The 13,128-nt window shown below is 44.7% G+C and overlaps 1 protein-coding gene across 1 annotated transcript in view; it reads right to left on the minus strand.

The window, feature by feature from the left end:
• Positions 1-6,365: 6,365 nt before the first annotated feature.
• Positions 6,366-13,128, minus strand: part of KCNMB1 (potassium calcium-activated channel subfamily M regulatory beta subunit 1) — a 19,848-nt gene continuing 13,085 nt past the window's right edge. Inside the window, exons 3-5 of the mRNA XM_019506527.1 lie at positions 12,430-12,599; positions 10,864-11,047; positions 6,366-6,691 (exon numbers count right to left, since the gene is read on the minus strand). Of these exons, the coding sequence (XP_019362072.1) occupies positions 6,407-6,691; positions 10,864-11,047; positions 12,430-12,566 (606 nt within the window). The 5' untranslated portion in view covers positions 12,567-12,599 and the 3' untranslated portion in view covers positions 6,366-6,406. The remainder of the gene's footprint in view (positions 6,692-10,863; positions 11,048-12,429; positions 12,600-13,128) is intronic.

A 13,128-nucleotide genomic window follows, 5' to 3' on the forward strand; every position in this document is an offset into this window, starting at 1 on the left:
CCCCATTTCAGGAGGGATGTGGACAACATTGAAAGGGTCCAGAGGAGGGCCACCTGCATGATCCAGGGACTACAGGGCAGACCCTACATTGAAAGACTGCGGGACCTAAACCTGTTCAGCCTTCACAAGAGAAGGCTGAGGGGGGACCTGGTGACTGTCTATAAACTCACTAGGGGGGACCAGAAGGGTTTGGGTGAGACACTGTTTCCCCTAGCACCCCCTGGCATGACAAGGAACAATGGACACAAATTATTAGAGAGTAGATTTAGATTAGACATCTGCAAGAACTACTTCACAGTTAGGGCAGCTAGGAGCTGGAACCAACTTCCTAGGGAAGTGGTGCTGGCTCCTACCCTGGGGATCTTTAACAAGAGGCTTGATACCTACCTGCCTGGACTCATGTGAGTCCAGTTTTTTCTTCCGCCCAGGCGGGGGGTCGGACTTGAAGATCTACAAGGTCCCTTCTGACCCGACTTCTATGATTCTATGATTTTTCTGTTCATCCTCGTAGGCCTCTTCTGTACTTGTTCCAGCAAAAATGTGTCATTTCTGAACATGAATTACACAGTATTCCAGATGAGGTCATGTTAGGGTCATTTTATAATGGTATCAATACTTCCTTGTCTTTACTAGAAACATATCACCTGATACCTGTCGAGTTGCATTTGCCTTTCTCTCACACATATTGGCTAAGCTCAGATATTCAAAAAGCCCCTGGCAGAAATTGCTCCATTCCATTTTAAGTAAAATGTTATGAGTTAGACCATGTTTCAACCGAACCGATATGTGCTGTTTGGTGCAGGGGAGGGTTTGGGCTCGGAGCTTGCCTGCACTGGTCAATGCCAGCAGGAAGGGGGTGCTCCTGCACACCTCCCCCCCAACTGGCAACTGTCAGCTGTGGCTTCTGAGGAAAACAGGGGAGTGGCTGGGGGACTGGAGCCTCCCCTGCTATACAGACCGAGCCCAGCCCCTAGCCAGCAAGCTATAGGGGGACTGTCATGGCAGGGGGGCTCCTTTCCCCCAGCTGTAGCCAGCAGTGGCAGCACAAGTTCCCTGCACCACTTTTCATTGCACTAGGAATTCTGGTGGGTGGGTAGAAAAGGAGGCCCCCTTGCTCAGGGGAGGAGGGTGGGGAGCAGTCCCTAGCAAAATCTGACCTGGAAAGCTGGGTGGGTGGGGCCTACCTGGCAGAAGGCTCTTTCTCCATGCACCCCTGCCAGAGTTCCCAGAGCAGTGAATAGTGGCACAGGGAACTTGTGGTGCCATTGATGGCTGCAGCTGGGGGAAAGGAGCCCTCCTGGCTGGGCTGGGGTGACTGTGGGGACAGAAACCCCTTTTCCCACTCCACAAGCTCTGTCCAAGGCCAACATGGCACCCTTCAAGGGGCTTCTGGGATGCTGGCAAATACAACTTAGCTTAACATGTGGTGGATCAAACACAGGTGTTCAAAAAAGCACTCTAACCTAAAGCACTTTAGTCTGATAGTACATCTACTGAGGGTTAACTTAGAGGGTGATCCACCATTTTTACAGCAAAGTGACCTGGGTGGGGTAGGGAAGGCTGGGGCCAGCACCTGTGCTAGCCCCAGAAGCCTTACCTGCAGGCTTTCTGGGGCAGCATTGGTGCCAAGCTGGTTGCTCGGAGTCTGGCCAGCAGCCAGAGCTTGGCTTTGGCTGACCAGGCTCCATTTCTGGTGGTGCATGCTGCTGCCATGTGCACCACAACACTTTTTTCAGCGTCAGTTTTTTGTTTGGTTTGTTTACACTGGGACCTCCCAATGTTAACCCCTCCCCCCCGTCATGCTGCAAATTAGCATTTTGGTGAATGGGTGCATGTGTGCAAACTGCTTTGAGGCACCACAAACAGCATGTGCATGCTCATCGGGATGCACCCTGAGCAGGTGGCTCACAAGCATTTTGTTATTGACTAATATACTTAGTTCTTCCCCTTTTTGTCACTCCCAACTTATTAGCCCCCAGCTTTTAGGAGAAATTCAGGTCATTAGGGTTATGTTGAGCAAAGATCTACTGATCCTAACCATCCATACTTGATAGTCACTTGCTCTGGTTTCGCACTAGTATCCTAGGCATGCATGAAGTTTTCTGTTGCTTCTTTCCAATGTATGTTGGCTTGTCACTCCTCCACTGAGAACAGGAAATACATTTAACAGATTATAAGGTTTGGAGAATTTATTTCCATTATTTCAGCATTCATCTTGTCTCTCTCTCAGAAAACAGTAGAGCTTTTTACACATCTGAGAACAGACTTGTTTCCTGTGGGGGCTAGAATAGATTTAAATCTGCAGTACTGCTCTGAAACTTTTCCTCATAAATGATAGCTGCTGAGAAGTCTGTTCGCAAACTATATAATGAAAGGGCATGTGGTGTTCATGTCCCAAATGATGGTCAAATACAATGCACGTGAAATGTCTCTGTATTTCCAATTGACCCTGTAGTGGATTTGAAACTGAACTGAGAAAAACAAAGGCATTTTCAGAGGACAGTCAGTGTTTCTGAAGCTCAGAGAAATCCCAGAAGTATTCATGCTACTCAGAACTTTCTTTGCTACTAAATTGTATCCAAGTCATGTTCTCTCCTGAGCATTTCTGGTGGCATAAACTTACTGTACTCCTTTCCTGTAGCATCATGGATCAAACAACAGACTTAATGTGTGCATCCAGATAAGTATGCACATGCCTCTTGCAGTATCTCAGAACCCTTTGACATGCTGCAAGAAACACATGCAGGAACAAAAAAATGTTATGTGCACTGCAAATTATACCCTGGGATATCCAGGGGTCAAAAAATACCCCGGGCAAAAAAAAGTGGGGCAGGGAATGGTCCCCCCATGTGTCTTGAGGAAACAGAGGCTCAGGTCAGTAGGAGGAGGTGGGGGGAGGAGACCAGGGCGGGACCCGTGCCAGCTCCATCCCCCACCCACTCCCCCAGCTGCCTAGATTGCTGCCCCACCTGGTGCCATTCTCCACCTGCTCCCCCAGTCCCCTCAATGGCTGCCCACCCGGCCCTAGCCTCCCAGCACATAAAAAGAAAACAAAAAACCCAAAAAAACCCCTTGCAATTGCCAGCTGTAGGAATGGCGGTTGGGGTCTCTGGAGTGCCAGGACCCTAGAGCCAGGCTGGACAGCCATCGGGAGGCCTTGGGAGCTGGCGGGAGATGGGTCTGGGCGGGACAGTGATCCAGGGCTGGGGAAGTGGGTGGGGGATGGGGCCAGGCAGAACAGCCATCAGGGGACTGGGGGAGTGGGCAGGAGTGGGGTCAGGTGCGGCAGTGATCCAGGGGGCTGGGGGAGCAAGCAGGGGGTGGGGCCAGATGGGTGGGCACATGGGCTCTTCGGGGGGGTAGTAGCCCCTGCGGGGGGGGGGCTGTAGCCCTTGTTTGGGGGACAGTCTGTGAGCTGTGCAGGGGGTGCTGTTACCTGTGGGGACCAGGGGACCCACTTCTCCTGAGCAGCCCCTCCACAGTCTCCCCAATCCACTCAAACCTACCCAGACACCCCATGGCTCCACACATCCCTCCACAGCCACCTACATCACCCAACCCCCTTCCCACCTCCCTCCTGCAAACACCACATGCCCCCAGCACACACCCTGCATGCCCAGCTGCTGGACAGGATGAGACCTGCTGGCAGGAGCTGTGGCTGCAGAGGAAGCTGTCCTCACATCCTGGTTAGTGAAGGAGTCAGGGGGAGCTCTAACTGCTCTATGATGAGAGAACCAAAGGTAAATACAAACGTAAAGATATTTAAAATTAATTTCATTATCATGATAGAGGTACTGGTAGATTTCCAAATTGTTTAACACTGTAGATATATCAAAGAACATTGCCCACCTGATTGCTGTCTCTCTGTCTGCCTGTCTTTCTCTCTCTCTCTCTCTCTCTCTCTGTATATAGTGGTCCTTTGTTTTAACTGTGGAGGAACAGGAATTTGGAGGTATTTTACAGAGTGACTTATATATTTTTTTTTATCAGGGATTTTTCAGTTTTCAAATAGGGATCACCAGAATTTCTGTTGGAGAGGCAAGTGGCAGGACCCAGGCAGAGGTGCCAGCTCAGAGCTGGCACCCAGGTCCCAGCTGGAGGTGGCTAACCTCCTGGCCAATTGGGGCCAGAAGGACATGCTTTGACAGTTCAAAGCAGGCCACCACACTGAGAACATCTTCCGAGCAGTAGCTGCCCAGATGGTAAGGTGGTGGCACACATGGCAGCAGTGCCACACAAAGGCCAGCCGTGCAGTCAGAGCCCACTAGCAGCTGGCCCAGAGGTGCAGATGCCTCTGCTGCAGTTGTGCAGTCCCCATCCAGGTCTGGCAGGTGCACAGCCTTGGGGCCACATGCTGTTGCAGGTGGCAGCAGGTCACAGCCAGGCAGCAGCCCCCACTGCCAGACTGCTGCAGTGGGTGGAGGGTGCAGGGAACTCTCAGGGCTGCTTCAGCAGTCCAGCTGGCACAAAGGGTAGTGACACCAGGTACCAATTGGCCAGGCCCCAGAAGCTCCTGAGAGCGAGTAGCCCTGAGCTACTTGCCAAGGCTGCTTTTTGTACTGATGGGACCAGGACAGGGCAGCTTTTTATAGTGCTGGGGCCAGCAGCTCTAGATTTCTTGGCTGTAGATCCGGGAGGAGCTGGGCAGGGTTATTTTGCCCCAGGTGGCACAACTTGCACCACACAAAAGTGCATGTCTGGGCACATGTGCTGAGGCAAAAAGTCCTGGCTCAAATTTGCACTGCTTCTGTATGCCTGCATGTGTGAATACTCCTAGTGTTTTCACAATGTAATCATGCTTTTTACATTTTTGTCTCCTTCACTTTTTTATATAATATGTTGGATACAGATGAAAAGGTATCTGTAACAGGGGGCTTTCTTGGGGCTGGTCTGTCATTGACCTACCCACCTGTTTCTGGGCCAACCACCCATCTCCTTTCCTGCCATGCCTTGATGATACATAATTATGTTGTTAATTAGGTGGGAGGCTGCCCATTCTTGCCCTGATGCCAGGGGGCACTATCTGTGGCTCCATTCCTCCCTTACACCGCAGCCCAAGCCTCGTACATGGCATCTGCAGTTCTTAATGTCACCGGCCCCACCCTGGGTCCCATAATCCTCCAGTCCAGACCCCAACCAGATCCCTCCAATCAGGCGGTCTACTCTGCCCTCATTCTGGGCTACCTAGCTCCCTGAACTCTTCCCTCTTTTGAGCCTGGCCTCACCGCCAAGGCCAGTCGGAACCCCAGGCCCTTAGCTCTGGGCATCCCTCTCAGTGGGCCTCTTGCCCTTTTGACCCTTCTGGTCCTGGTCCCAGCATTGACCAGTCAAGGGTGTTTGAAGTCAGGATTCTGAGCCTCTAGCCCACTCTCTAACATGTGTCCACCTCCTTGGCCCTACTATGGGGTAACCCACCTGGTTGTGGGAGCTGGGGTTAAAGCGCCCCGACCCACCTTTCACCGGGGTGGTCCATTGCCTGGCATTTCCAGGGGACTCCTGCACCACTAGGAGCCCTACCAGGCTACCCATCCCCAGCAGGGTGCAGTTTTAGGTCATGCCCGGGACCTAAGCTCCTGCCCTTACCTCCGAGATGTTGCATACAGCCTTGCAGCTAGGCGATGTTTCTGCAACAATATAAACTGCTCTGTTTATATAGGTGGCCAAAGTTCTAAAATGGCTGCTGTAATCAAGCACCTGTTGGCTGTATGGCTCAGCACTTAAAGTGGCAGGCACCACCAGTGCCCTGCCACAGTATCATTCTACGTAATATGCGAGTTAGACATGGAAAGAGACATCTGCAAATGCAGGTAGCAGATTTAGGCATGATTAGTTAAAGCATATTAACATATATGTAGACATGACCCGGCACAAACTTTATTGCCGGGTCTGCCCAGCTACTAGAAGCACATGGCAGGGTTGCAGGGACTTGGCACTAACTTTAATGCCAAGGCTCTGCACGTGTAGCCACCTGCCAAAAATCGCTTAATGTACATTAGCTGAATGAGCATTAAATTTAGTTGCACTTAAACGCACATATAGACAGGCCCTTGGATACCTAGCCTCTGCTTTCTGAAAATCTGACACCAAATTTGTAACCAGCAAACTGGCATATATAATTTTAATTCTAATTTGTATAAAACAATGATGTTTCAAACCCACAAAAAGAATTGGCTCAAGCAAAATAAAATCATTTTTGTTCTTTTAGAGTGGGCCCTATATATTTCATGGGATTTCATCTCAGATACCTATTCTACTTCATATATAATTCCTGATAACCCATGGTGTAAGTGTATGTGTATATATTATAGTGAGTGACAGTAGCTAACGTGATGGAGTGTTTTTAAAAAACAAAATACAGACTGAAGTGGGTGGGATAGAGGCACTTTCTAGCTTGAATTTGTGAAGGTTATATGTTTGTTTTGTACTGCCAGGCAGAAAATACAGACATGTATTGATTGACTTTCACCATGACAACAATCAGAATTCCACCAGTTAACATGAGACTAGGCCAGAGGAAAGCGAAAGGTAGGTCTTTTAGTTGATATAGTTTACTATAAATGACGCTTGTCTGTTTTCCTTCTGGGTCACAATAACAAGGAAAAGTCTGATACCTTCTGAAATTTTCTGCAATGGTCTCTATTAATTGTTTAACTTCTTTGGCGGTCTCCTTCTTTGTGGGGATGTATGAGCACTGCAATGAGAAAGCAAAACAATTGTTACAACAGTTGTTCATGCCGTGAAGCAAGACCTTTCTTAAAATGTAATTTTCTACTACAGACAAAAACCTGTGTAGACTTGAGAGGATTTCTAAATATTGTCTTAGGGGATACATAAGGTAACAATACTTGAATTGCCATATTCACTGGTTATCCCTTGATATATTAGGCCCTTATCCTGCAAAGACTTACATATGTGTGACCAGTGTTGACTAATGAAAAAAGGACACCACTGCTGAGATTGCATTCAGAGACAAAGTGTAGTCTGTTGTTGCTATACTGTAGCATGTACCTTAAGTGTTGAAGTAGGCAGAATCCAAATCGACTAAGAGCATACTGCCACTTTGAGTTCCTCCAATGTGAGCTCCTAGCTATAATCAGTGAAGAAAAGGTTAATACATTATGGGCAGCTGGCCCAAATTATCAGGTGTTCCCACTGCTGTCTGCAGTGGAAGTCAATATGTAAGAACTCTATTTACCTGTTTTTCAGGGAGGTAGTGTATACACAAATTTGGTAGCTTTCTTGTAGGAAAGTACCAGGTATTATTTTGCTTATATGTAGACTTGGCAGAATTTGATTATTTTTTTTATACAATGTTGATGGCTAAAATTGATGTTTATTTTAAGCATTTCTTTATATTTTCTTGCTGTTTATAGATTTGTTTTCAGGATAGCACAAAATGAGGAGTGTGGGGAGAAGACACTTTCGTAATGACAGTATACTGTTAAAGGCTTTATGAAATCATGTTAAACTATATAAAAGTAAATATCCATAAATCAGTAAAGCACACCTGCTTTAAATCATTCTGTTCGTTCATCAGGAAAAAGCTGGGTGGGCAGGGACCAGAAGAGAAGAGCAGCAGCACTCCAGAGCGCTTATAAGGCAGGGAGAGGCAGCTGCCACCAGCCCAGGACGGAAAGCAGCTCCCTGCTTCCTGCAGCTCCTTAGGGGGCAAGCCCTGCGTAGTGGGCCTCAACAGAGGGGCAGCCTGTCCCTTTAAGGGCCTCTCACCCCTCTGGGCAGCACAGTGGCAATGGCTGGGCTCCAGAGGCACTCCCATGTGCCTTGCCCCTAGCATGCAGGGGCGAGGCCGGTTAGGAGCTCTAGGAACACAGGGAAAGGCAGTGTGATCAGGGCAGGGTACACAGAGGTGCCCCCAAGGCATACCTGATGCCCCCATGCTGCCTGGAGGGACAGGAGGCCATGGCCATCAAAGGGCCATGCTGCCCCTCCACCAATGCCTGCCAGGTGGGACTCGGGCCCTTAGGGGTCACAGGAACTGGGGAGCTGCTTCCCGCCCTAGGCTGCGTGGCCACTCTATGTGTTTGTGTCTTGTGTGTGCATGTGTGTGTAAGAGAGTGTGTGTATGCATGGCACCCTCTGCCCTGGATTTCCTTACCCCCATCCCAGATGCTTTTTATTTTACATCTCTTTTCTGTAAATTTCTATTATTACAGGAGGAAATATTTTTCTGGTGGTGTGTGACTGACAGGTGAAATTATGTTTATCGATAAAAATTGGATCCAGCCAAGCCTACTTCCATGATAATACTACATAGCCCAAATTGAGATTAGAGTCTCTGTATGCTAGGCACTGAACATATGTGCAGGCATGGCAATAAAGGGCTTGCAATCAGATGCAGATAATAATTGGGAAGGGAAATGGAGTGCCATACAGGTAAAGTTGGACACCCAACCCAAACAGGCACAGTGGCAGAGCAAGAACCATGGTCTTGACTCAGAAAAATCCAAAAGCTCATCTTGCTCCTGCAGGTTAATGTGCAAAGAGAGAGAGCAGTGATCAGTCACCATATCAAACTTTCCTTTTGGTTAAGTAGTGTGTAACAGTGTATTTTTTAAAAGTGTAAAATGTATCCATTGCTCTTGGAGGAAAGTTTGAAACGAACTGTGCTTGCAAGCTAAATTTGTCTAGATTGATGCATTTCTTTTCAGGTCCAAAATGCTTATTACGCATCTTTTGTTAGGGACTATCAAAGTGGATTGGTTAAAATAAAAGCTGTTTGCACAAATCTGAGTTGTGATTTTTATGAGGCCTGTTTATTAGTGAGGAAGATTTTTCCTAAATTTGGAGGTTTTATGTGTTTACTTTGTGCTTTTACTCTTGAACTCCTAAAGCTATCTCAAATTTAGGGAAAAAACATAAATATTGGTCTAGTAAGAAACTTTTATATAAATGTTAAATATAGTAGCTATTTTATATATAATATAAAAACTGAAGGGCTGCATTTTCAGGGAAAAGTTAACCAAACTGTTTTGTTAATCCCCTCTCCACCTGTAACCCATTCTAATAGATGGTTTCTTATCAAAGTGACTACAGAGCTCCATAACTGATTCAAGACACTGTTACTACAGGGGTATACTTATTCTTCCATCTCAAGTAAAGATCAGATGTGAGTCATTACACAAGAATGGCACACCATTCATCTCTTGTATAGCAAGATGCTGACATTCACATGCCATACTTTTTTGCTTGCTTCCTCAGAGGGAATACATTATTTTATCTTAATAAGACAAAATTTGCTGAGTGAGACCATCAGTGTTCACCTGGTATGCATGCAACAGTTCAGTGTATGTTCAGAAATTAAATGCAGTGTGAAATCTTGCTGTTCAAGTGTTGAATACAGTTTTGTTCCTAAATGAAAACAGTCTTCTGCCAGAAGATGCAAATGTAATGTATGTGCTCTTGTACAAGGTTTTGTGTCAAGTAGATGTGATATTTTTTCACAGAAAATTGCCCTTTGTCATTAAACTGCCCATTATTTATGGAGGAGCAGTAGAAGTAACAACTTTCTAAGCTCTAGCTTGGATAGAATATTTGCATCTGGGTGTTCTAGTTAATGGCTTTGCCTTGAGAGGTGAGAGTTCATTTTAATTAACTCTGAGTTTCGAGTTACTGTGATCCTGCTATAGACTTGGCTCAGAAAGATGAACCATCATGCCAGGCAGCCTCTTGCACAGAATCAGAGTATGGCTTCAGCAGCACTGCTATCATGTCCAAAGGTGTTGCCAAGACCATGACTTCATTGTGATATTGGCTGGACTTAGGCTATGTACACACATGCAAATGATCTGGGAGAATTTTCCCAGGTTTCTTTTCCTAGTAAAAAAACTTATCTGGAGATACCTAAACAGACAGTTAAGTGCTGAGCTCTTGAAGAGCAGAGTGATTGTAGTGCTGATACTGCACAGCCAGGGACCGCTATGCACACATTTCAGCATGCACTTCAGGCTCCCTCAGTCTGTCTGGAGATAGATGGCAGTCCTATGGGCTGCCCCAGACTGTGCGTTAGGGAGACATAGGCTGACTCTGAATAGTGTAAGACTGTGAAGGTGGCATGTTTTGCTCCTTGCTCAGTTGGAGCAGGAGGGTCCAGTGAGTAACATTCTGAAAGGGGAAGGGGAGTGGGGGCATAAGCAAAGCATCCTGGGATGCTGGAGTACTGGGCTGTTGCTTCTCTCAGAAGCCAGTTGCAGCTAAGCCAAAAAATAAACCCAGTGGCTCAATTTGATGCCCTTGCATGCCAGCCTCAATTTAATTATTCCATTCAACCTTCCACCTCAAATACACTAGTAGGTTTGGTGTTTCTTGTTCGTCCGCCCCCTCCAGCACTATGACTCCACTTTTCTTCCTTCCATTCCCTGTCTCATTTCCCATGCCCCTGAACTGGGAGTCAAGTGGGGCCCCTGTTCTTCATCAGGGCTATATTTAACCTCAGGCTTTCACATAGTTATTCAACAAACCTCCAGCAAACAGATGTTGAGTTATTGCTCTGTGTTTTGCTTCAACTTGTAGAGACTTATATATATTTTAAAATCTTATAAATATTTAATATTCATTTTAGTTCATGTCATTGCTTAGCAAATATCTTAATGTCTGATATGACATTTATAATAAATACCAAATTCATATTCATTCTGAGTATTTTAACATTTCCTGTGGGCTAAGAGCAAGCACTGGTATGAAGAAAGTCTAACAACTCTGTGTTCTACTTTCTCTTCGTTCCCAACTGCTTTGCTTGATTTTTTTTTTTTTTTTTTAAGAAAAGAAAAGAAACAATTGATTAATTAAAGGTAATAAAGATCACATTTATCCATCAGAGTCTCCCCCCTGTTAATTTCAAAGTACCTTGCGATTTCTTCTCCATGTGTCTTCTGTATGATATAGCATAACCTCTTGTCCTGAGAAGTTCAAGTTGACCCAGACTTCCAGACAAGGATAACTGTCATTTGCTTCTTCACAGCATGAACAATCGACTTTCTCCTTGATGTTTGTTTTCAGCACCTTGCACGTAGTATTTTTTGTCCAAACACTACAAAACCAAAACAAATAGCATTGCTTTGAAATCCTTGTCTACAGCTTCTCTGCTCTTTCATCTGATTCCAGCAAGTGCTATAGTCAATTTTTCCAGATTGCCATGTTGGTGCTTTGTGTGTTGTTAAATAATCAGCACTGTGAACAGGGTTGTAGGTGGGGGCATGGAGAGAGTGCTAGGGTAGAAAACTGGCGAGTTGAAGCAGGTTGGAAAAGGTTTATTATCAGTGCAGGATTGACTGGGTTTTGTGTTTATCCATTAGCTATGTCCTCTGTAGGTTGAGGGAAAATTTATAACCACATACACAGAAATATTTGAAGTTAGCTTCTCTGAAACAACACTGGAAAAATAGGATTTTGTATGGTTAATAATGTTGTAGATATTTCTTTTGAAGTATGAGGTGCACATATAGTTTTCATAGGCAGACAAGGTTCTTTGGGTGAATCTGATATCTTTTATTAGACCAACTTAAATAGTTGGAAAACAATTATTAAGCAAGCTTTCGGGTTCAAAAACCCTTCATCAGGCTTTGGAAATTTCTGCAGCTGGTGTGTGCTCTTCCTGGATGGAATGAAAAGTAAAGAAGCCAGAGGCTGGGCTGGTATGCATACAAGATTCACACAAAGAACCTTGTCTGACTATGTCCTTAGACCAACACGGCTACAACCTACACCCATATAGTTTTCATGCATTAGTGAAAGCTTCAATACATTGCCTAATGCAGTTGTGTGGCATCCATATCTTGTAGTACTGTTTTTAATTCTTGGATTTTTTTAATGGGCCATTTTACCCAAGTAGGTTGAAGTAGTTCATTATAGAATTATTGAGAGGAAAAATTCAGCACTGTGGACTATAATTTTTGCTGTCAATGGTCTTGGTTTTGTGTTAGAGCAATTTGATTTTTGTTTAATTAAATATTTTTGAATGTAATGTCTTTTTTTAAAAACAAGAAAACTCAAAGCTTAAAACTTCCATTTAACAAAACTCTGTTTTTTGTTTCTCAATGAAAAATGTGAAATTAAGAAATCTACAAAAATATTGAAAAAAATATTTTTGCATTTTTAACAGAAAATGAGAATGTCTCTCTAAACAGCTCATATGCTAATCCTGAGAGGATGACTTCCTGTTTCTGTGTAAATACTAGAACTTCATGAACTCTTCAGGGTTACTCATTACCTTCACTCTTCTCAGTTCTCTCATGATGTAAAATTAGCTTGAAAACCTCTTTAAGACGGTATCCTTTTTTTGTTCTATAACATACCTAACACATTTGGAATATGGTCATTATTTAAAGCAATGCCCGTGCTGACAGTGGAAAGACATAGCCTTTATAAAAAGACATAATCTTTATAGCACTTATAAAAGAGGACTATAATTACCTACTCGTGTACAATGGCACAATTGTGATCCCAATAAAAAAGTACATCACCATTGAGCAGGCAACCATTCCCAGTCCCAGGCATAATGCTCTGGTTTCCCCTCGCTTCTGTGCAGTCACCAACTTTTTGGCCAACATGATTTAGTTTTATGGATTCTGCAGTTTCAGATTCTGGAGAGAAATAAAAAGATGGGTAAATATGGTGGCAGAAATAGGTACAGTTTTCTTACTAGTTGAAGAAATATCATGTATTCCATTGGGGAAAAAAAAGTCCCCATTTTGAAGCAAACCTGTTGTCAAAACTTTATAAATTTTTATTATGACGAACATCACTTTTGCTCTGAATTGTACAGTTTTTAAAACTACTCAGTGTTTGTTGTCAAGGCTACCATTTTGTTGGAGGAAAAAAATTGGGCTAGGAAGTAGCTTAGAACAAAACTGATCTCTTTTCCTGAAATTTTGTTAAAGAATAACCTATATCCATATCTAGCCCATATATAAATCACTTTATGCTGCTTTTTGTATGCTATATAGTATTTTGTGAAATATGTACTAGTAAGGTACTAGTTACCCGGGTAACTATAGGCCCGTCAGTCTTACCTCAATCCTGGGGAAACTCTTTGAGAAGATCATCAAGGAGCACATTTGTGATGGGCCGGCATCAGAAATGATGCTCAGGGGCAATCAGCATGGATTTATT

The sequence above is a fragment of the Gavialis gangeticus genome, unplaced genomic scaffold (genome assembly GCF_001723915.1).
Source record: "Gavialis gangeticus isolate Ggan-Ray unplaced genomic scaffold, GavGan_comp1, whole genome shotgun sequence".
In the NCBI taxonomy this organism is placed as follows: domain Eukaryota; kingdom Metazoa; phylum Chordata; order Crocodylia; family Gavialidae; genus Gavialis; species Gavialis gangeticus.